Source organism: Canis lupus, chromosome 27 (genome assembly GCF_048164855.1).
Source record: "Canis lupus baileyi chromosome 27, mCanLup2.hap1, whole genome shotgun sequence".
In the NCBI taxonomy this organism is placed as follows: Eukaryota; Metazoa; Chordata; class Mammalia; order Carnivora; family Canidae; genus Canis; species Canis lupus.
In genome coordinates, this window is record NC_132864.1 from 28,565,975 (window position 1) to 28,589,558 (window position 23,584).

The 23,584-nt window shown below is 42.1% G+C and overlaps 2 protein-coding genes and 1 pseudogene across 15 annotated transcripts in view; all 3 read right to left on the minus strand.

The window, feature by feature from the left end:
• TTC28 (tetratricopeptide repeat domain 28) overlaps positions 1 to 16,040 on the minus strand; it is a 625,508-nt gene extending 609,468 nt beyond the window's left edge. For both annotated transcript variants that reach the window (XM_072803063.1, XM_072803062.1), the window contains exon 1: positions 15,872 to 16,040. In XM_072803063.1, coding sequence (XP_072659164.1) covers positions 15,872 to 15,973 — 102 coding nt within the window. In that variant the 5' untranslated portion in view covers positions 15,974 to 16,040. The remainder of the gene's footprint in view (positions 1 to 15,871) is intronic.
• Positions 954 to 15,450, minus strand: LOC140619831 (small ribosomal subunit protein uS13-like; annotated as a pseudogene).
• A 4,791-nt stretch (positions 16,041 to 20,831) lies between the features above and the next one.
• CHEK2 (checkpoint kinase 2) overlaps positions 20,832 to 23,584 on the minus strand; it is a 91,623-nt gene continuing 88,870 nt past the window's right edge. For all 13 annotated transcript variants that reach the window (XM_072803075.1, XM_072803073.1, XM_072803071.1 and 10 more), the window contains 2 exons: positions 22,482 to 22,562; positions 20,832 to 21,057 (listed from right to left, as the gene is read on the minus strand). In XM_072803075.1, the coding sequence (XP_072659176.1) occupies positions 20,968 to 21,057; positions 22,482 to 22,562 (171 nt within the window). In that variant the 3' untranslated portion in view covers positions 20,832 to 20,967. The remainder of the gene's footprint in view (positions 21,058 to 22,481; positions 22,563 to 23,584) is intronic.

Sequence of the window (23,584 nt, forward strand, 5' to 3'; positions counted from 1 at the left end):
TGAGTTAAGCATCTGACTTTGGCTCACATCATCATCTCAGAATCCTGGGATTGAGCCCTGCATTGGGCTCCCCACTCAGTGGCCTGCCTCCTTCTCCCTCTGCCCCTCCTCCGGCTAGAGCTCATGCACTCATGCTCGCACACTCTCTCATAAATAAATAAACCTTTAAAAAGAAAAAAAATAATTTTTTAAAAAAGATTTATTTATTTATTTATGACAAACAGAGAGAGGGGCAGAGACATAGGCACAGGAAGAAGCAGGCTCCTTGCAGGGAGCCCTATGTGGAACTCGATCCCGGATCCTGGGATCACGCGCTGAGCCGAAGGCAGACGCTCAACTGCTAAGTCACCCAGGCATCCCAAAAAAGAAACAAAATTTTAAAAAAAATTTTTTAGCCAAATCAATAAAATTTCACAACTCCCTCTGTAAAATCAATCAAAATGCTGTGACAATGATAGGAAAACAAGCACATTTGAAAAAATTTTAACTAATAAACACATGAATTAATTCCAGCTCTTCCAACTTCAACAAGAAATAAATATGTATTCCAGAGTAGAAGAGTAATCATATGTCTATACACCTGCTACCCTGTATACCCATCTCATAAAGGATTAAAAAAAAACGTTAGTTTAAAAGTCTTTGAATTCACAATAGACATGACTTAAAACATTGCAGTGTAAAATGTCTCCCGACATTCAACTATTTCAACTCTATTTCAATAATAAGCTAAAAATTTTTGTTAAGTAAATACCTACATTTTGACCTCAAAATTCTTCAAATGAAGAATACTCCAATGAAGAATTCACTTCTAGAATCCATTTTTTAAAAAATACTTTATTTATTTACTCATGAGAGACACAAAGACAGGCAGTCATAGGCAGAGGGAAAAGCAGGCTCCACACAGGGAGCCGGATGCGAGACTTAATCCCGGGACCCCAGGATCACACCCTGGACAGAGAGGGCAGGCACCAAACCACCAAGCCACTCAGGCGTCCCTCTAGAATCCATTTTTTAATGACAAAAAAACTTTCTCAGAAAATTATAATTAAACGTTTCTTTCACAAACCTAGCCTTGGGCTAAAATTCTGAATCAACAAATGATTTACAGTATTAATATAATTTGTCTTTAGTTAACAAACTTTTAGTTTGCACTATAAAGACTGATTCCTCCTCATCAGTAAAAAAAGGAAGATACAAGCAGTGATTTCCTCCTCGTTGCTTAACACATTGTATAGTCGGAACCCTCATTTAGACATCCCTACTTCAGGGGCCTGAAGACATTTAGACAGTGGGCCTGTTCCTGCATGTGGTCATCACCAATTATCTTCTCACATTTGACTATTTTCCATTCTCTCTAGACTTGTTCCCCACCAAGGACTTAAGGCCATTTACCCTACTAAGTGACCTCAGGGAATGGGGACAGTTGCCTTTTCTCCAGGCAATGTGTCCAGCAGCTCTTGGTCAAGTACTGTTGCTATAAACTATTTCTGGGAGGCTCTAGGGCCCTCTCCCTCAGCATGCCTCTGGGGAAAAAGGACCCTGTATTAACTCATGAGGATTTTCCTTAACCAACAATAAATGGAGACAATCAAATAAATAAATAAATAAATAAATAAATAAATAAATAAAACAGGCAGTGATTTTAGTTTACAACTCTTTATTTCAGAGATACATATGAAATTAGAATCATTCCTTTACTATCCTAAAAATCTTTTTTATATAGCCTCATTTCATTTAATATTTTTCTTCATTATCTGGTTTAATTCTCATGCTTCATTTGAGAAACATGTCAGGTACTACATTATTAGCTTAATAACAGTTTGTAACTTCAAATACTTAAAAAATTAAGCAATTTACATTATAGTTAATTTTAACTTTTGACTGATAAAAAGTTACTCGATAATAAAATTCAAGAATAAAAGTATCAAATGCTCATCCCTTTGCTCTATCCTTATAGAGACTTAAATTCCAGAATACTGGCTAACATAACCTTCAACTTCACAGTAGAAATTCGGTTTTAGGGGTGCCTGGATGGCTCAGTTGGTTATGAGTCTGTCATCAACTCAGGTCACGATCCCTGGGATTGGGCCCTGCTTCCAGCTCCCTGCTCAGTAAGGAGCCTGCTTCTCCCTCTCCTCCTGGCTCCTGCTTTCTCTTGCTATCTCTGTTGCTATCTCTGTCTTTCTCTCAAGTAAACAAATAAAATCTTTTTAAAAATTAGGTTTTAACAAGATAGTCAAGAGAATTACTTATATTACTGTCTCGCAATAAATCTAACATTCCGTAGCAAAAGACAGTTACAATTGATCACTATTTGCTTAATCATCATTGAAATCAAAGACCTGACTAGTATGTTTAAGAACTCAGACTCTAGGGACGCCTGGGTGGCTCAGCGGTTGGGCACCTTCGGCTCAGGTCATGATCCTGGGGTCTGGGATTGAGTCCCATATACGGCTCCCCACAGGGAGCCTACCTCTCTGTCACAGTCTGTGTCTCTCATGAATAAATAAATCTTAAAAAAAAAAAAAAAAAAAAGAGAACACAGACTCTAGAGCCAGACTGTAACTCACAGTTCAGTATAACTCAACTTCCTAGCTCTGTGATCTTGACCAAGTTACTTAATAACCTCACTGTACCTCAGTTTCCTCGTATATAAAATGGGAATAACAATAGTTCCTACCTCATAAGGTAGTTATGAGGACTAAGTGAGTTAATATTCAAAAAAGGACTTAGAACAATGTCTGACACCTAGTAAGCACAATACATTAGCTATAATAATCTGAAGCCAAGAGACCCTATATTTATGGAAGGACTACTACACAATTTACATGGTTTTTCCAAATATGCGTAATGGAAATTTTATTTTTTTAATATAATTAAAATTTAAGGGCAATTTCCTGAACAATTTTTCTAACTGGTTTTCAAAAAATCTTTGTAGAGATTAGGAAGCTTTTGAATTTAACAAAAGCATTATTTGACAGAACAACTTTCAAAAATCCTGTTAATTCATAAGCTAAAACCATAGGGATCCAAGACAGCACTTAATACAAAAACATTACATTGCAGAGCAAAAGGAATTGTGGCACTGTTTTTACTTTTTAGTACTGTCTCAGGAAATTGTGCAATCTGACACTTTTCCTACCGATAAGAAACTATACAGGGGCCAAATGTCCAATAAAGGTGCCTGAATTCCAAAATCACATTAGTAACATGCAAATTCCTGAGAGAACATACCCAGATGTGTAAACAGTTAACTCCAAAATAAAAGATGTGTAAACAGTTAACTCCAAAATAAAATATGAACCCAACCCACGTGTTAACCTTATTAAATATATATACTCAATATCAAATAACACTAACAAAATATTAGGAAACTAAGTTTCTAATCTCAGAGGACAAGTCACAGGAAGTCTTAAGAACTTGACAGTTTCCTCTGTTCTACAACTTAGCCCAGTCATTTTATAAGCCCATGAGGGTCAATATGCTTGCATTAAAAATGGTGTTACTTACAGGTCTCATTATTTCAAAGAAAGTTCATCTTTGACATACATCTCAATATGTTCATGTGATATTAATTCACAGAAACATTCTCATCCTTCTTAATTTCAGGTGTTCTCTACACAAATGCTTAGTGAACATTTTATTTTAGATACTGTAAAGATAGATTCTACAAATCTCAACTACTTCTCAAACTATATCTAATTATTGCAAAGTGTTAATAATTTAAATCAAAAGAATGAGAGAAAAAAAAAGAATGAGAGAATATATGTTATTAGATTCAATCTATTTTTCCATATGCTTGAAATTATTTATACATATGCACTCTATTTTAACTATTATTTTTGGATTTAGTTTGTCACTCTATAAAATAGCTTTAGATGACAGGGTCATCTTGGATGACAGGTATAATTCTGCTCATTTTACCATCTATCAGTGAAAATAAAAATGGGAGAGGAGCAAATAAAGACTGTAGTAAAATATCTTTTCATTTTACTTTAGGAAAATATCTCTAATGGCATTTCAAAAGATTAAATATTTTTTCTCTTTATTTTTTTTAAGTAGGCTCCATGCCCAATGTGGGACCTAAATCACAACCCCAAGATCAAGAGTCACATGCTCTGCCAATTGAGCCAGCCAGATGCTCCTTTCATTTTCTACTTGTTTTTTTTACACCTATAATGAGACATATATTTCAGATACCATAAAATTCATCCTTTTTAAAAAGTTTTTAAAGATTTATTTATGAGAGATAGAGAGAGAGAGAGAGAGAGAGAGAGAGAGGCAGAGACACAGGCAGAGGGAGAAGCAGGCTCCAAGCAGGGAGCCCGACGCAGGACTCGACCCCGGGTCTCCAGGATCACACCCTGCGCTGAAGGCAGCACCTAAACCACTGAGCCATCCAGGCTGCCCCAAAATTCATCCTTTTAAAGTATGCAGCTCAGTGGTTTTTTTATTTATTCAGTTTTGTAACCTCTGCCATAATTCTAATATTTCTATCACTCCCAAAAGAAGCACCATACCGTTTACAGTCACTTCCCACCTCTCCTCCCCAAGTCCCTGGCAAATACTAATCTATCTACTGTCTTTATGGATTTGCCTATCCTGAATATTTCACATAAATGGAATCATATGCTATGTGATGTTTTATGACTGGCTTCTTTCACTCAAAATACTTTAAAGGTTCATCTGTATTGTATCATATGTTAATATTTCTTCCTTTAGTATGGCTGAATACTAGTTCCCTGTATGAATACACCACATTTTGTTTATCCACTCAACAGTTAGTTCATCACTTACAGATTGTTTCTACTTCAGAGCTATTATGAATAATTCATGTACATTCATGTACAAGTTTTTATATGGACAAATGCTTTCATTTCTCTCAGTATATATTCAGAAGTAGAATTACCATGCCATATGGCAGCTCCATGTTCAGCATTCTGAAAAAATGCCAAAGTGTTTTCCTAAATGGCTGCACAATTTTACATTCTCAAGAATTGGGGTATGAGGACCCCAATTTCTCTACATCCTGACCAACACTTGTTATCCTTTTTACTTTTAAGCCATTCTAGTAGGTATACAGTGGCATCTCATTGAGGTTTTGATTGGCATATTCCTCATGAGTAATATCTTTCCATGTGTTTATTGGTCATTTGTACATATTCTTTGAGAAATGTCTATTCAAATACTTTGTCCATTTTTTAATTAGGTTATATTTTTATCATGAGTTGTAAGAGTTCTTTATATATTCTTGACACAACTCCATTATTAGATCATGATTTGCAAATATTTTGTTACATTGTGTGGGATTTCTTCACTTTGTTTTATGTTTTGTTTTGTTTTGTTTTGTTTTTACAAGGAAGCCATAAGTGTACAAACTATTTAACAAAGCCTACAGATTTATGTTTTCTTTGACATACCCACAGTGTAGCCACAGTGGCCTGTGGTCTTGGTACGCTGGCCTAGGACACAAAGTCCCAAGGAGTGATGAGGCCTCTGTGGGTTTGAATCTTCTTGATTCTAAGTCTTCATGAAGTTCACTGTCCAGGCCTTTGGCCAGGACCTAGCTGTATTTTCTATGCTTCACATCTTTTAGTCTGTTCCAGAATCAGTCTAGGATCTTACACTGTATAATGGTGATCACACATTCCATGTCATCCTGATGGAGCTCTCCTGATCCCCTGGTGAGGTCTATGTCTGCTTTCCTTAACACCACATATCTTTGCCCCACCCCTCCCATCACTTAACTGCAGTAATGGCAAAGACTATTTTCCACTGTCCATTGATATTAGTGTTGAGTACTCACAAAATGTGCTGGAATTCTCAGGGATCACTAAAGATATGCCACTTCTAGTGGCAGTGTGTAGGCATCCTGTGGAAGAACTCTTTTCCCTTTCTTGATGCTGTCCTTTGACATACACAAGTGTTTAATTTTAATTAAGTCCAAAGCATCTATTTCTTCTTTTGTTACTTTTGTTTTTAGTATTTTACTTAAGAAATCACTACCTATGTGGCACCTGGCTGGCTCATTTGGTAGAGCACGCAACTCTTGATTTCTGGGTCATGAGTTCAAGCCCCATGTTGAGCACAGAAATTACTTTAAAAAAATAAAATAAAAATCGCTGCCTAACCCAAAGTCACAAAGATTTTCCCTGTATTTTCATTTTTTTTTTTCTTTTTTTTTTTTCTTTTTTTTCTTTCCCTGTATTTTCAAATAAGAGTTTTATTGTTCTTGTTCTTATGTTTGGGTCCCTGATGCACTTTTGAGTTCATTTTTGTGTATGGTATGAGGTAGGGGTTCAAATTTATTATTTTGCATGTGGAAATCTAGTTGTCCAGCACCATTTGTTAAAAAGACCATTCTTAGGGATCCCTGGATGGCTCAGCGGTTTAGCACCTGCCTCCCGCCCAGGGCATGACCCTGGAGACTGCATCCGGCTCCCTGCAAGGAGCCTGCTTCTCCCTCTGCCTGTGTCTCTGCCTCTCTCTCTGTGTGTCTCTCATGAATAAATAAATAAAATCTTAAAAAAATAATAAAAAAATAAAATAAATTAAAATTAAATTAAATTAAAAAATAAAAAGACCATTCTTTCTCCCACTAAGTGGTCTTCACACCATTGTTGAGAATCAAATGGCCATAAATGTGAGGGTTTATTTCTCGACTGTCAATTCCATTGATCTATATTATTCTTTTGTTTGTTTGTTTAAAAGATTTTATTTATTCATGAGAGACACAAAGAGAGAGCAGAGACATAGGCAGGGGAGAAGCAGGCTCCTGGTGGGGAGCCCAATGTGGAACTCGATCCCAGGACCCCAGGATCACGACCTGAGACAAAGGTAGACACTCAGTCACTAAGTCTCTCAGGCTCCCAACAGAAACTATTCTTGAACCATTCTTTCCCACATCACTACTGGCTACAAACTGAATGAAGCTCAGGTGACCAGAGCAGTACAGTTAAGCACCATGTCCCAGGGGGCCCAGTAGGACCTAAGGAGATAAGCAGAGGAAGTGAGACTTTCCATGGAGCCTGGACCCCCACCCTGTGAATCTCAGTGAGCACACAGTCCCCAGAGGAGGCGGGCTTATGCCAGTACCACACTGACTTGATTACTGTAGTTTTATAGCTTTTAAAATTAGGAATTATGGCTGCCTAGGTGGCACAGCTGGCAGCCAACTCTTGGTTTCAGCTCGGGTCATGATCTCAGGGTCATGGGATCAAGCCTCACATTGGGCTCTACACTGAGCACAGAATATACATAAGACTCTCTCTTCCTCTCCTCTCCTCTTCCTCTCCTCTGCCTCTCCTGCTGCTAACACATAGCACATGCCACCCAGGCATCCCCCATGGGAATTTTTAAACTTCCACTTTGGCAAACTTAGCCAATGATAGCATGAAAATGCCAAATGCATAATCATGGAATGGGAAGCCACATACAATAATATGCCTTCCCTTATTTAACAGTCAGAACTAACCTATTGTCCATTCTTGCAAAATTACAACACAAAGTCAGGGTTGGTTGCTGTGTTACTTAGACCACCTACCATTTCTTACCAATCCTGTTCTTTATCCACAAAATAGTACCACATCCTCATCGTAAATCATCAATTATTTGTCAACTAGAATCTCATTTAAAATAATGTAGGTTAGGGGCACCTGGCTAGCTCAGTCAGTAGAGCAAGTGATTCTTGATCTCGGGGTCATGAGTTCAAGCTCCACACTCATGTGGGCTCCCTCTCTGCTCCTTCTCTCTCTCAAATAAAAAATATTTTTTAAAAAGAATATTTGGAAAAAAAAAGAATATTTGGGGACAGATTGGGAAAACAATAACTGAATATTGCCTAAGCATTTATTTTTATTAAATATTTTATTTATTTGAGAGAGAGAGAGCACAAGCAGGGCAAGTGGCAGAGGGAGAGGGAGAAGCAGGCTCCCCGCTGAGCAAGGAACCCGATGCAGGATTGGATCCCAGGACCCTGGTATCATGACCCATCAGAAGACAAAAGACTCTGAGTCACCCAGGCGCCCCTGCCTAAGCATTTAATAAGAAGAAACTACTTAAATGGAAAGTGGGGTGTGATCATTAACTGAAAAAAAAGGTTTCAAAAACAGTATCTAGGGGGATCCCTGGGTGGCTCAGCGGTTTAGCGTCTGCCTCTGGCCCAGGGCGCGATCCTGAAGTCCCGGGATCGAGTCCCACATGGGGCTCCCAGCATGGAGCCTGCTTCTCCCTCTGCCTGTGTCTCTGCCTCTCTGTATCATTCATAAATAAATAAATAAATAAATAAATAAATCAATCAATCAAACCAGTATCTAGGGACGCCTGGGTGGCTCAGTGGTTAAGCGTCTGCCTTCCGGCTCAGGGCGTGATGCTGCGGTCCTGGGGATGAGTCCCATGTCGGGCTCCCTGCAGGGAGCCTGCTTCTCCCTCTGCCTATGTCTCTGTTTCTGTCTCTCTCTGTGTCTCTCATGAATAAATAAATAAAATCTTTAAAAAAAAAAAAAACAGTATCTATATACGTTTATCATACAAACCAGCAACCCCATTCTTAAATATTCACTCTTTAAACATACATAAAACACATCAAGACTTGTACATGCATGTTCATAGTAGCTCTACTCAAAATCACCAAAAACTGGAAACCCAAATGTCCATCAACTGGTGGATAGATAACAAATTGCAGAACACGTAAAATGAAGTGGTTCTCAGTAATAACAAGAATTTTATTTCTACTGACTGTGGTGGTGACTGCACAACTTGTCAGAACTCATGTAACTATAACAAAAGTATGGGTAAGGTCTAAGGCCAAATGTTGATATATGCATGCAGTAACAATTTCTGTATTGCCTTGCATCTCTGAGGACTAGGTATTAGCAAAACGAAAGGGCTTGTTAACTTTAGCTCAGTGGTGTGAAGTTCAATATATCCAAGATATACAAACTCAAGTTATTTGTGAATTGATCATGAATGTCCCTCAATCAAGGTGTAACTCCTTTGCTGTTCTCATTGTTATTGTTTTGAATTAAAAATAAAGAATGATTGGGGGGGGGGGAAGAACTCATATTTTAAATTGGTAATTTTATTGTATGCAAATTATACCTAAATAAAGCCAATTTTTAAAAAATTTTTATTTATTTATGATAGTCACAGAGAGAGAGAGAGAGACAGAGACATAGGCAGAAGGAGAAGCAGGCTCCATGCACCGGGAGCCCGACATGGGATTCGATCCCGGGTCTCTAGGATCGCGCCCTGGGCCAAAGGCAGGCGCCAAACCGCTGCGCCACCCAGGGATCCCAATAAAGCCAATTTTTAAAGACGTTTTGCATATTTTTATTTTGTCTTAGTTAAAATACCTATATACATTTGTGTATGTGTGTAAATATTATTAGATAGAAAAATGCACAGAAAGTTCCGGAAAGATTTATACTGAGGTATTAATAATAATCATCTCCATATTGGTAATTTATGGTTTGGGGGTTATTTGTCTTATATTTTTCTTAAAATGTTATTTATTTGATAGAGAGAGAGCACAAGCTGGGGAAGCAAGAGAGGGAGAAGCAGGCTCCCAACACAGGATTCAATCCCAGGACGGTGAGACCACGACCTGAGCCAAAGGCAGACGTTTAATCAACTAAGCCAACAGGCACTCAGTATTTTAAAAATTGTATACAATGTATATGTTCAGTTTTCATAATAACAAAAGGGATTTTTAAAACAAAGATCAATTTTGATTTAAAATTTTCTTACAGACATGTCTCTGAGTTATCCATCTGGGTTTGTGGGTTACAAATTTAATTATATTTCTAAGTTTGGAGGTAAGGTTTTATTGTCAAAATAATATTTACAAAGTAAACAATTATTTTCTTTGGATCATAGTGAATACACATTCAACAAATATTATGTTCCAAGTATCATATTTGGATTAAACCGTGTCTCTGGTTTCTTCCCATATTAAACAATCTACTCTGGCTACTGAAGAAACACCACAAAAAGAGTAATATTAAGTTTAAACATCAGGCTTTGGCTCTAACAGAGTTTTTATAAAAATAGCAATCATTCAAAATAAACAATTGTAACCAGCAAATTCATTGGAAAAAAAATATTGCTTCTGCTTTTAGAAGAAATAGGTAATAAAAGAACAGCCCATTAATAAGAAATATGGGGTAAAAACAAACAGCTTTGAGTTACACTTTATCACATTTTTTAAAAGCTTTATTTATTTACTTGAGAGAGAGAGAGAGAGAGTATGGCAGGGTGGGTGGGGTGCAGAGGGAGGGGGAGAGAGAGAATCTCCAACAGACTCCACACTGAGTACAGAGCCTGATGTGAGAGTGGGTCTGACAACCCTGAGATAATAACCTGAGCCAAAATCAAGAATCAGAAACTTAACTGAGACATCCAGGCATCCCACACATTTAGTATTTTAAAAAATACTAACAAACGCATTGTCAAATCCCTATATAGCTCTTTAGCAGGCTTTTACAATACAATTGTGTGATGTGAGAAATTTTGTCTTTCACTATTCCTCAAGCACTCACAGAGATGCCTTAGGATCACAGAAAAGCAATGGGGGACAGGAAGAGGTCTGAGGTTTTTGCTTGCGGTTTTTCGTTGTGGGTTTGGGGGTATGGGGGAGGGTGACTTTGTCTACGCTTTGGGGTTTGTTTGGGGGGGTTTATTGGTTTTGTTTGGGTTTGGTGTTTTGTTCGCTTTTTGTTTTTTGGCTTGCTTTTAAATGGAGTTATTTAGCAAAAGAAGATAAACAACAAATATCTAAACCCCACCACATGTAAGGCATTGTTCTTACTATCTATCAACATTCTCTTTAAAAATTCTTTGGGGAAATAAATAAATAAATAAATAAATAAATAAATAAATAAATAAATAAAGTTCTTTGGGATGCCCATTATACATACAAGAACACTAAGATGTATAACAGTTAAGAATTGTCAAAACTCATTCAACTAGTAAGTAGCAGAGCCAAAACCTAGAAACTTAACTATCACTAAATGATGAGATTAAAAGATTTATCCAAAACTCAACTATATTTCTTCTGACTGAGCAATGAATTAGTAGTAAACAATAAGAATATGGAATTTTAAAAATAGTTCCATGTAGGGCAGCTCCGGTGGCGCAGCGGTTTAACGCCCCCTGCAGGCCGGGGTGTGATCCTGGAGGCCCGGTATCAAGTCCCACATCAGGCTCCCTGCATGGAGCCCGCTTCTCCCTCTGCCTGTGTCTCTGCCTCTCTCTCTCTCTCTTTGTGTGTGTGTCTCTATGAATAAATAAATAAAATATTTTAAAAAATAGTTCCATGTGGGATCCCTGGGTGGCGCAGCGGTTTGGCACCTGCCTTTGGCCCAGGGCGCGATCCTGGAGACCCGGGATCGAATCCCACATCGGGCTCCTGGTGCATGGAGCCTGCTTCTCTCTCTGCCTGTGTCTCTGCCTCTCTCTCTCTCTGTCTGTGACTTAAATAAATAAATAATAAATAAAATATTTAAAAAAAAATAGTTCCATGTATAATAGCATCACATAAAATAAAATACTTAGGAATAAATTTTTGAAAGAAGTGCAAGACCTTGATCTGAAAACTACAAAACACTACTGAAAGGGCAGATTAAACACAATTTATATAAAAATCCCAGCTAATTTTTGCCAAAAATTAAAAACCTGATCCTAAAATCCATAAATAAGGGGCCAAAAAAACCTAAACAGCCTTGAAGAAAACCAAAGTTACAGGATTTATATTTAATTTCAAAACCTATTACAGAGCTACTATAATCAAATAGTATAGTACTGGCATAAGGATAGACAACAGAATAGAATTGAGAGTCCAAAAATAAAACCTAACATATAGTCAGCTAGGTTTCAGTAGGGTGCAAAGACCATTCAATGGTATAAAAACAATCCTTTCAATATATAGTGCTTGGACAACTAGATCATCATAAGCAAAAGAATGAATTTGGATCACTATCTTACAACACACACACAAATTAACTCAAAATGGATCAACAATGTAAATATAAGGGTTAAAAACAGAAAACCCTTAGAAGAAAGCATAGGGATAACTCTTCTTTTTTTTTTTTTTTTTTTTTTAGGGATAACTTCTTGACCTTGGATTTGGCAATGGATTCTTAGATATGACAGCAAAAGCATGAACAACAAAAGAAAAAATTGATAAATTCGACTTCATCACAATTAAAACTTTTTTTTTCAACAAAGGACATAATCAAAAAAGTGAAAGAGGAACACTTGGGTGGCTCAGTGGTTGAGCGTCTGCCTTTGACTCAGGGCATGATCCTGGGGTCCTGGGATTGAGTCCCACAACAGGCTCCCTATAGGGAGCCTGCTTCTCCCTCTGCCTATGTCTCTGCCTCTCTCTCTGCGTCTCTCATGAATAAATAAAATCTTTAAAACAAATTTTTTTAATTAAAAACAAAAGTGAAAGACAACCTACAGGAGAAAATATTTATAAATCATATATCTGACTAGGGTTTCGTATCCAGAATACTTAAATAACTCTTACAACTCAATCTATGACAAATAACCCAATTAAAAAATGGACCTAAAAAACGGACAAAGGATTTTAATAGACATTTCTCCAAAGATACACAAATAGCCAATAAGCACCAAAAAATCCCCAACATCATTAGTCATCAGGGAAATGTATATCAAAATTGCAATGAGATACCATTTTATACCTACCAGGATAGGTAAAGTTAAAAAATAAATAAATAAATAAATAAATAAATAAATAAATAAATAAACAAACAAACAAACAATAACAAGGATTGGAAGGGATGCAGGGAAACTGGAGCCCTCATACTTTGCTGATGAAAATGTAAACAATGTAATACCTTAGGAACAGATTGTCAGCTCCACAAAAGGTTAAAAAAAAGAGTTACCATATGATCCAGCAATTAGGATATGCCCAAGAAAAATTAAAACACATCCGCACTAAAACTAATAAATGTTCCTAGCAGCATTTTTCATTAATAACCAAAAAGTGGAAAAAAACCCACATATCTATCAAGGAATAAATGGATAAACAAGGGGCACCTAGGTGGCTCAGTCAGGTAAGCATCAGCTTCAGCTCAGGTGTTGATCTTGTGATCCTAGGGTCAAGCCCAAAGTCTGGCTCCTCAAGTGGGGAATCTGCTTGACCCTCTTCCCCTCACCCTGCTGGTACTCTCTCTCTCTCTTTCAGATAAATAAAATCATTTAAAAAATGTATAAACAGGGCAGCCCGAGTGGCTCAGGGTTTAGTGCCACCTTCAGCCCAGGGCGAGATCCTGGAGACCCGGGATCGAGTCCCACATTGGGCTCCCTAAGTGGAGCCTACTTCTCCCTCTATCTGTGTCTCTGTCTCTCTCTGCGTGTCTCTCATGAATAAATAAAATCTATGCGGGGCAGCCCCGGTGGCGCAGCGGTTTGGCGCCTCCTGCAGCCTGGGGTGTGATCCTGGAGACCCGGGATCGAGTCCCACGTCGGGCTTTGCATGGAGCCTGCTTCTCCCTCTGCCTGTGTCTCTGCCTTTCTCTCTCTCTCTCTCTCTGAATAAATAAATAAATCTTAAAAAACAATTTTTTTAAATGTGGCATATCCATTCAATGGAGTATTATCCAGTAATAAAAAGGAATGAAGTACTTATAAATGCTACCACATGGATGAACCATAGAATGCCTGTGCAAAGTGAAAGAAACCAGACTACATATTGCAAGATTATATCATGTGAAATATCCAGGATAGTGAAATTGGTAGACAAAAAGTAGGTTACTGCCAGCAGCTAGGAGAAAGGTGAACAAAGAATGCTAGTGTGAATGGCATTTCTTTGAAATATGATGAAAATGCTCTAAAAGCAGATAATGGTGATATATCTGGGCATATAGCGAATATTCACTATAAACTATGAAACTGTACATTGAAAAGGTTGATTTTATAGTAGGTGAATTATATCTCAACAAAGCTGGGTTTGTTTTGTTTTCTTTTTAAGACACTTGAAAAGACAGTGATGGAAATGTAATATACTGCATGGTGACTATAGTTAATAATACTGAATTGTATATTTGAAAGTTGGTAAGAGTAAATCTTAAAAGTTCTCATAAGAAAAGAAACTGTAACTATATGTGATAACATGCTAACTGGGCTTACTGTGGTGACCATTTTGCAATATATACAAATATTAAGTCATTATGTTCTACACCTGCAACTAATGTTATATGTAAATTGTATCTCAATAAAAAGTCTTAAAAATCCATATAAACTGCAAAAATGACACACTGAAAAGCATCTAATTTTTCTATTTTTCTTCAGATGCAATCGCACCTCCTAAAGTCTTTTCTATATATTCACATTTTTCCAGTCAAAAACAAAAAAAGAGAGAGGGATGAAATCAACTACTAAAATTCAAAAAACCGGGACACCTGGGTGGCTCAGAGGTTGTGTCTGCCTTTGGTTCAGGGCTTGATCCTGGGATCGAGTCCCACATCAGGCTCCCTACAGGAAGCCTGCTTCTCCCTCTGCCTATGTCTCTGCCTTTCTCTCTGAGCCTCTCATGAATAAATAAAGTCTTTTAAAAAATAAATAAAATAAAATAAAATAAGTTCAAAAAGCCATGAAAAAAAAAAAAAAAAGAAAGAAAAGAAAAACCAGCCCCTGAAATATCAAATAACTTTCAAACAATTCTATTTTAGCCGGGACTCCGAACTAAAACATAAATCTCAATTTCAAAATATTACATAAAAACTACAAACACTCAGAAGAAGGTCTAAGCAAATTGCCAACTTCTCTGAATACACAGTAGTTCAGATTTACTTTGATAAAATGTAAATATTTACCTGCCTGGAAGGAACAAAATCCTATATGCCCAGTGTTCCCAAATGATGAAGAGAAAGAAGCATGTTTTTTTGTTTTGTTTTGTTTTGTTTTGTTTTTAAATCAGGGTTGGTTTTAGAATTAATTCTAACCTAGCGAGGGTATACATAGCTGATGGTTTATAGTGAGAAACGTAGTCTCTGACTTTGCCTGGAACATACTGAAAACATGGCGCAGAAGTCGGGACCTGAGCGAAATCCCATCCTACGGTAAATCTGAGAGCTACATACTAGTCTCAAGAGCTCCTACTGGGAGGCTGTGGCAGCGAGCCAGCCACCACCTGGGACCACGACGCCAGGTGCGCTGTAAGCAGAACAGGTCCCGGCAGCTGGAAGCCCACCCGGTGCCCCAGCGCCCGTCGAGTCCGTCAGTTCAAGTCAGAATCCGCGTCTCCGCGCCTTGGAGAGTCTGAGGCCCTGGGAAGAGAGCCTCGTACGCCTGGGCAGCCTGGGGCCACGCCGCGCCGCCCCGCCCCGCCCCACCCCATCCTCCGACGGCCACACCTCCAGAGTCCGTGGGGCTGGCGTCCTTCACCCCGCCGGGTGCCCCCGCGCTCGGGTGCGCGTCGAGCATTCCACGGTCAGTGCGCGCAGAGCCGCCGCCAGGCTGGGCTCCCCCCGGGGGCCGACGGCTTGCTCCCTGCGGCGCCTCCGGGGCGGGCTGCACCTGAGTCTCGGGGCAGCACGGACACCTGTCTCCCCGCGCGGCCCCCCGCCTGCGGCCCCGGCCGGGGGGGCCGCCACCCCGCGGAGGCGAAGGCGGCGGCCACAAGGGGAGAGGTGGTGCGCAGTAGGCGCCGACTGTATACCGCCCCCCCCCCCGGGCGCGCGCGCACAAGCCGAGTGGGCGGCGGCGCGAGGCCGGCCAGCTCGGGCCCGGACGGTGCGGCGGGTTCCGCCCCGCGGGCGCTCGCCAGCCGCCGAGGCCCGGCCCGGCTCGTACCGACGGAGTTTCACAAAGAAAGTCTCCCGGCCCGCGCCCCTCACGCACTCACCGGCGCCGGCGCCGGCGGCGACTCTGGCTCCCGCCGCCTACGGCTCCGTGCCGGGGTCGGCCCCGGTGTTGGCTCAGGCGCCGGCGGCGGCGACTGCTCCATCCCCGCGGGGCCCGGGCCGCGTCCGCCTCGAGCTAACGGTCCCGCCAGCTAGGCGCGCGCGCCGGAGCCGCGCGCCATGTTCCCGCCGTCCCGCGCGCCGCCGCGGCAGCCCGCGCCGCCCCCCCGCAACCGCGCACGCGCGCACTCGCCGCGCCGGCCCCGCGCGCGCCGCCGCGGGGGCCCCCCACCGCGCACGCGCGCACTCGCCGCGCCCCTTCCCCGCGCGCCCCGCCTGCCCCGCCTCGCGCCCTCCGGAGCCGGCCGCTGTTCCCGGCATCGCGCCCACCCCCTCCGCCCCCGTCCGGCCTGACTGGAGCGCTGGCCGTTCTGGACTCGGCGCCGCCGCCTGCCTCGCTGCGGACGACCCCCGCGCGGGGCTCTGGGCACCTTCCCCGCGCTGCACCCATGCGCTTCGCGGGTCACGCCCGGCTTGCGGCGAAGGATTTACCCCCAAGAGGTGCCGGGGAAGAGCGCAGCTAAGGTGATGAGATCCCCGTCTTGGAAGTGTGCAAGCACGTGCGCGAAAGTAAGTGGCACAGTGAATGCTGAGTTCGAGTCCCACATCTCCTTTGCATGATTAAGGTCAACTAAGGCACCCTGGAAGGACTCAGTGAAACAATCCGGATGGTGTCAGCACAGCTCCTAGTACTAGGTGTAGTCGGGTGACCGGTCCTACGTAGTTTTGCGTACTGGTTAAAACCAAGGTTCTATTTATTTATTCATGAGAGAGAGAGAGAGAGAGAGGCAAACACACAGGCAGAGGGAGAGAAGCAGGCTCCAGGCAGGGAGCCCGACATAGGACTCGATCCCTGGACCCCAGGATCACGAAGGCAGACAGACGCCCAACCGCTGAGCCACCCAGGGATCCTCGAGAAGGGGAAATCTCAGTTCAAGTCTTAGCCTCCACCTCTTGCAAACTGGGAAAACTTTAACAAGTCACTTGATGGAAGCAGAGAGCCTCGATTTTGATTTCTAAATCAGCAAACGGGGAGCATGGCAATACTTCACAGGGTCGAGGTGAGCTTTCAGATGATGCATGTCCCTCCCAGAGCACAAGGCCTTGGGAGCACCAAGCTTTCCAGGCTTCGCTGATAGAATTCTGGCCCTAGCCTTCCAAGACTCCTAAAAGTTTAATGAAAGGGGCTCTGCTCCCAAACTCTGTGGTATAATTAGCTGGGAGGGGTTCCCTCAACCTTGGGGCTGGAGGGACTGTTACTTCCCACATCTTCACTTTCCATTCTCTGCCCCAAATCTCTCTGAAAACCCTAAAGTTGGCAGAAAAACAATAGCATCAAATGTTCTTCCCTAATAGAAAAAGAGTCTCCAAGGGTCTCCTATTGGAGTTTGTACATGGTTGAATTTATTAGTTTGACCTTTTCCAGGCAGTAGTGACAATAATTCAACCTGGAGTAAAAAAGGGAAGCAAATTCAAGTCTCTGGGTGGTAGCTCACTTCAGGCATAGCTGGATCGAGGTGTTCAAACAAGGTCTTAAATCTTGAATCTCTTTCAGCTCTGCTTGCCTCTTGGATGCCTTCTTTCTCATGCAGCTCTCTCCAGTGTCCTGGGCAGCACCTAGCTCATATATGACCAGGAAAGCCAGAGCTATTTGCCAATAATTGCAGCCAGTCTCAGGGTTGACTCATTGCACTTATTTGAAGTCCCTACCTGAGCTGATCACAGCAAGAGTGGCCAAACCTGGCTATACTGAGCCCCCCTAGGAAGGGGATGGGGTCAGGGGAGTGAGAGGAGGGACACCTCCCCCAGGAAAATAGTGATACAGTTGTCACAAGAGGCATCAGATGAGGACAGGCACAAATAAAAGGTGTCCACTCCACCATTATCTAGGCATGCAGCAGGTGGAACAACATGCCTGTTCTGCCCAAGGGAGTGGCAGTTACTTCAGCCACTGGAAATTGCCCCTCCACCTCTGCTCTCACCATCCACCCAGTCCTGACATTTCCCAAATGTTAGGTCAAAGGCATCTCAATTATCTGCCCATCTTGTGTGTGCCTCTGCCCCCAAAACCTGAACAGACTGTACTACTTCCCTGCTCAAGGATTTTCTGTGGCTCCCCTCTAGCTACTTATGTGGTCCTCCCACCTTTAATGATGGAAGCCACCAATGACAGATCCCTTATTACATGTAGATACTTTAAATGGCCTTCCCCCATTCAATCCTCACAAACACCATATGAGACATACTCTTATTGCACCTACCTTGTAGATAAGGACACAAAAGCTCAGTAATTTCAAATCCAAAGTCAGGAAGTACAAAGAGCTCATACTGACACGATATTGTTTCTACCACTAGTGTTGCCATCCAGGCTCCATTTGCTCATGTTTCAAAGTCTTGGGCCCACCTCTAGGTAGGAGACCAGGCAGACATTTAGCTTTACCATCTCCCCTTTTCCCCCATGAGATAAGGAAAAAGAATTGCCTCAAAAGAAAATTGGAGTGACGTCAGAAGAAGTGGATGCTGGGTGGCCCCAAATAAGCAGCTGAGGGGCATCTGGGTAGCCCAGTCAGTTAAGCATCTGCCTTTAGCTCAGATCATGATCCCAGGGTCTTGGGATGGAGCCCCACATCAGCCTCTCCCTGTCCCTCTGCCCCTAGCCAGCCTCCCACCCCCCACTCTTGTTGTTTCTCCCTCTCTCTCAAATAAATAAAATCTTTAAAATAAATAAATAAGCAGTTGACATCTCTTTATTGAGGAATATAGTAGTTTCCTATGGCCTCTATAAAAAATTACCACAAATTGGGTGGTTTAAAACAACACAAATTTATTTTCTTATTGTTTTGTAGTTCAAAAGCCTGAAATCATTTCCACTAGTGAAAGTCAAGATGTAAAGGACTGGCCCCTCCAGGAGAGGCTCTGAGGGGAGAATGCATGTCCTTGCCTTTTTTTCAGCTTCTAGTGGCCACCTGTATCCCTTGGCTTATGGCCCCTTCCTCCCTCTTCAAAGCAGCTCACTCCATTCTCTTCTGACTCCTTTGGTGTCCCTCTCAAAAGAAACATTGTGATGATGTTGGACCCACCCAGAAAAGAAGGATAGTCTTCCCATCTCAGGATCCTTAACTCAATCACATCTGCAAAATCTCCTTTGCCACGTAAAGGAACATATTCATACATGATGGGGATTGGGATGAGATCATCTTTGGGAGCCATTATTCTATCTACTATGGTTGGTATAATCAGAGGGAGCAAATGAAAAGTGCTCTGGAAACAGAGAAGGGCTGGCTGACTCTGCCCCAAGAGGGGAAAAATGCCCTAAGAAACCACAGCCTTCACAGTACATATTCAAATGAGCTAAAAACCCATCTAACTTGGCAATCTCAGTCTCCTTCTTTTAAATATGCAAACCACTTAAATCCCCATCTACCCCCCAACCCCCCACCCATACACACACACAAACACCAGGCCAGCCAAGCCTCAGAATGCTTGCTCACCCTTCTAATGGAAATTGTCAACCACCACTAACTGCCCACAGCAACAGCTGTGTGCCCCGATGCCCTGGTTGGCTCATCAGTGGCATCAGAACCAAGGCATTGGCATTCAACTCATGATATGACCAGTGAGCTATAATGTGGCCTACTATCAACAAGTCAAAGATACATGGGAAGCAAAATCAGTGCGTCAAAGAGACAAGAGGAGCCAAGCATTACAAATGCATGGGCTCCTCATGGATTCCAGGTCCAGACATCTATAACCTTGAAACAAATCCCCTTTATCATGAATGAATGAGCTTTTGTTCCTTGCCACCACGTTATCCCAACTTCCACAGATCATGGAGCTGTACCCTCTTGTAGTAATTGAACACACTGGCATTTGGGATTTAGATATCAGTCTCTTGTGAGTTTTGTCAGTGTGAGTCAATTCAGGTCAGTTGTTTTTTGTCAAAGGAGTTATGGGATGACTCTCAGATTTCAAAGCTGTTTGGATTTTAGAAATGCAGATAAGGCATGTGGGCATTTCATGTTGAGCCCATTTCAACATTCCTGAGTCTGACTGTATTTGAGTCCAAGAAGATGAGGAATATTAGAGTGAGAAAGACCTGGGTTGGGTCCCACCTCTGACATTTGCTCTGTGACACTGGACAAGTCACCTTGCTCTTTCATCCTGGGTTTCTCACCTACGACATTTGGGCAGTCAGAGGACTTATACCATAACATCACTGTGAGGACTGGACAAGACCAGCCAAGGGAAGGACTTTATACAAGGCCTTCTTGGTCATTGTTGGCTCAACATGAAATGCCCACATGCCTTATCTATATTTCTAAAATCCAAACAGCTTTGAAATCTGAGAGTCATCCCCTAACTCCTTTGACAGAAAAAAACTGACCTGAATTGATATGCGGCACTAATAGTCTTTTCTAACTGTTTTATTGTGAATATTTGCTGCAAACATATTTAAGTGTTTGGTTATAGGACTCTGCTGGGTGTTACAAAATAAAGTCAATGTGCCACATATCCTTCCTAAAATCAGGAAATATTCTAATTTTACAACTTTTCTGGTCCCATAGTTCCAGTGATGATGGACCTGTATCTTTATGTAGGTGAGAATGAGAATTTAAAACTGGTTCCTGGGATACGGTACCAAAGTACCTCCTATCTCATGAGGACTTTGGCAATCAGTCAGGCTCTACAGAATCCACCCCAACCTTGCTGTGCACCTTTCCCAGCAACTTGCTAAAGGACCTTTCAAATTTGTATGCAGCTTGCCCAGGCTGAGACCAGGGATACCCACCAGGTTCCAGCCAACGTAAAGCACCAGACAGAAAGCACAAAACTGCAAATACACAAAAAAGCCATGCAAGTAAGGATCTCCTTATCAAGCAGAAGCACAGGTTCAGGTTCCACTAGGTTTGGAATTATGTATTGATGATTGGGAAAAAACCACTGTTTGCATAATTAAAATTAAAACTACAAAAAACAGATTTAAAGAAAATGGCAGCAGGATTCAAGAAGGTTGGGGTCTTTCATGTTCAAACAGTGTTCACGACACAGCAGCACACATAGCCAGACGCTTTGTGGTGTCAGCATCCTCTGCTTCCCCTTCAAGAAGCCGCTTTCGACTTGTGGAAGGCTGGAAATAAAAAGGGAGAAGTGTTCAAAGAAAAGCACTGGCTTTAAAATTATTTTTTTTTAAGATTTTATTTATTTATTCATGAGAGACACAGAGAGATAGGCAGAGACACAGGCAGAGGGAGAATCAGGCTCCACTCAGGGAGCCCGACGTGGGTCTCCAGGATCATGCCCTGGGCCAAAGGTGGCACTAAACCGCTGAGCCACCAGGGCTACCCTGGCTTTAAAATTATTAAAAATTCCACTATGCTTCCTATAAATTTGGAGCATTTCATGTGAAACTTCTTTTTTTTTTTTTTTTTTTTTTTTATTATTTATTTATGATAGGCACACAGTGAGAGAGAGAGGCAGAGACACAGGCAGAGGGAGAAGCAGGCTCCATGCACCGGGAGCCCGATGTGGGACTCGATCCTGGGTCTCCAGGATCGCGCCCTGGGCCAAAGGCAGGCGCTAAACCGCTGCGCCACCCAGGGATCCCCTCATGTGAAACTTCTAATACCAAGAATTATGAGTTGCCTTCCTTGACATCTGAGCCCTCACCCCACCTCCCCAGACTCAGACATGCTTATCGAATGGACATTTCTTTCCCCTGTGGCATCCAACCACTTGATGTATACTCAAAGTAAGCAGCATAACCACCCTCCCTCCTCTCTGTCATCCTCTCCTAAATTATGAAATTTAAAGGGACTACAATTACCTCTTGCTGGGAGCCCCAAATATTGCTGTTTTGTAGGAAGACAATCTTTTTTGTGTCTTTGTTTTCCCATTCATAAAATTTCAAGGGGACAGTAGGAAGGGGAATATTATTCACCAAAAGAAGACAGAATAGGAATAAACAGATTAACATATACTAACAAAGAACTTTAGAGGGATAAAATTATGATCAATAATCAACCACTTGCCCAGATTTGTACATTTCCAACAAGTTTTTTTTTTTTTTTAAGATTTTATTTATTTATTCATGAGAGACACAGAGAGAAAGAGAGAGGCAGAGACACAGGCAGAGGGAGAAAGCAGGCTCCATGCAGGGAGCCCGATGTGGGACTTGATCCCAGGACTTCAGGATCACGCCCCGAGCCAAAGGCAGGCGCCAAACCACTGAGCCACCCAGGAATCCCCCCATTTCCAGCAAGTTTAAATTTGAACTTCTAATAGAGTCTTCCAGTTTTGCCTTACAGGAAACCTTCTGAATGACAATCTCTGGCTGTGCTTTTTTAATGTATTAAACATACTCTTCCTTACTAATCAAATCTTCTAAGGGTGCTAAAGCAGATCGAGCTGAAATACAATATCTACTACATTATTCCAAAAAAGATATCTATATACATTAAGCAATTGCTACTAAAGAGTCCTCTCAAGCTCATCACCCTTGCTCATTCAGTCTTTAAAACTGAGCCTATGTTTAATGACCATGATTTGGAATACCTGGGCTGGAACCTGGAGTAGAGCTGTCGACTTCTTTTCTTCAGAAAGTAAATTCTGAAATTTTCTCTTCATGTCCTCATCCTGTGAAGAAATGAAAAAAAAAAAACTAAGTAGGCTATGTGTGACAGAAAGAAAGGTCCTAGAAAGAAAGGGCTAGGGTGCCCCTGGAAAGGAAAGTGGGTAAAGACACCCAGTCTGTCCACCAAAAGGCATGCTCTTGCTGAGGCTCCAGGAGAAAATGGGCACGTGCTCCTCACCTCTGCCTTCCCAGGGGAGTCTAATCAGCAGTCAATACTTAGTCAACACTGGCTGAATCAAACCCACTTCCTCAGGGCTCTCAGTGGGTCAGAGAGAACCACAGACGTTAGTAGTCAAAAGACATTCAGAACCAGCATCCCAGGTCCTCTCAGAGGGCAATCAGGAAGCCAGAGGCTGGGACTGGCTCAGCACCCTATTAGCAGACTCCATGAAGCTCCCCCAATATTTCCAGGAGGTGCCCCCTCCCCATGCCAACAATAAGACCATATACTGGGACCATCCTAACAAAGCAACCCAGCACCCCAGCAAATTCTCCCAGCAAATACTACACAAGTCACCAGAAGGACTAGAAGCCCACAATATCCCAGAGCTAATGAGAAAGGAAGACAAATGAACAGATCATAGCATTACAGGTGCTTTGGCCGCTAGAGGAAGGGGAGGGGCGGCCTGCAAGTGCACACAGAGAACTCCTACCCAGATGTCTATTAAGGGTAATTCCCACTTCCATGAATGTTACTTCTGCAGGGTTCAAGGGTTTGCATCTGGGAATCCTGAAAAGTAACCTGGTGCAGCTCTACCATCTTCAGAAAGGTGAAATATCCATGACTAGGATGGGGCCAGCTGGAAGACCAGTTTAGTTACTCACAAGTAGCATGTGCACAATACAGACCCACAGCTAGCTGATTCCAAAACCCCGTGTACCTTGCCGCCCAACCCCTTCCCACTCTTCCCACTTAGCTAAGAGCACTACAGTGGGTGAGGGCAGAGGACACAGGAGGGAAGACCTCCAATATGTAGCAGTTTGACGCGTACAGAAAAACTGCCGTGCTCCATGAGAAAATGCT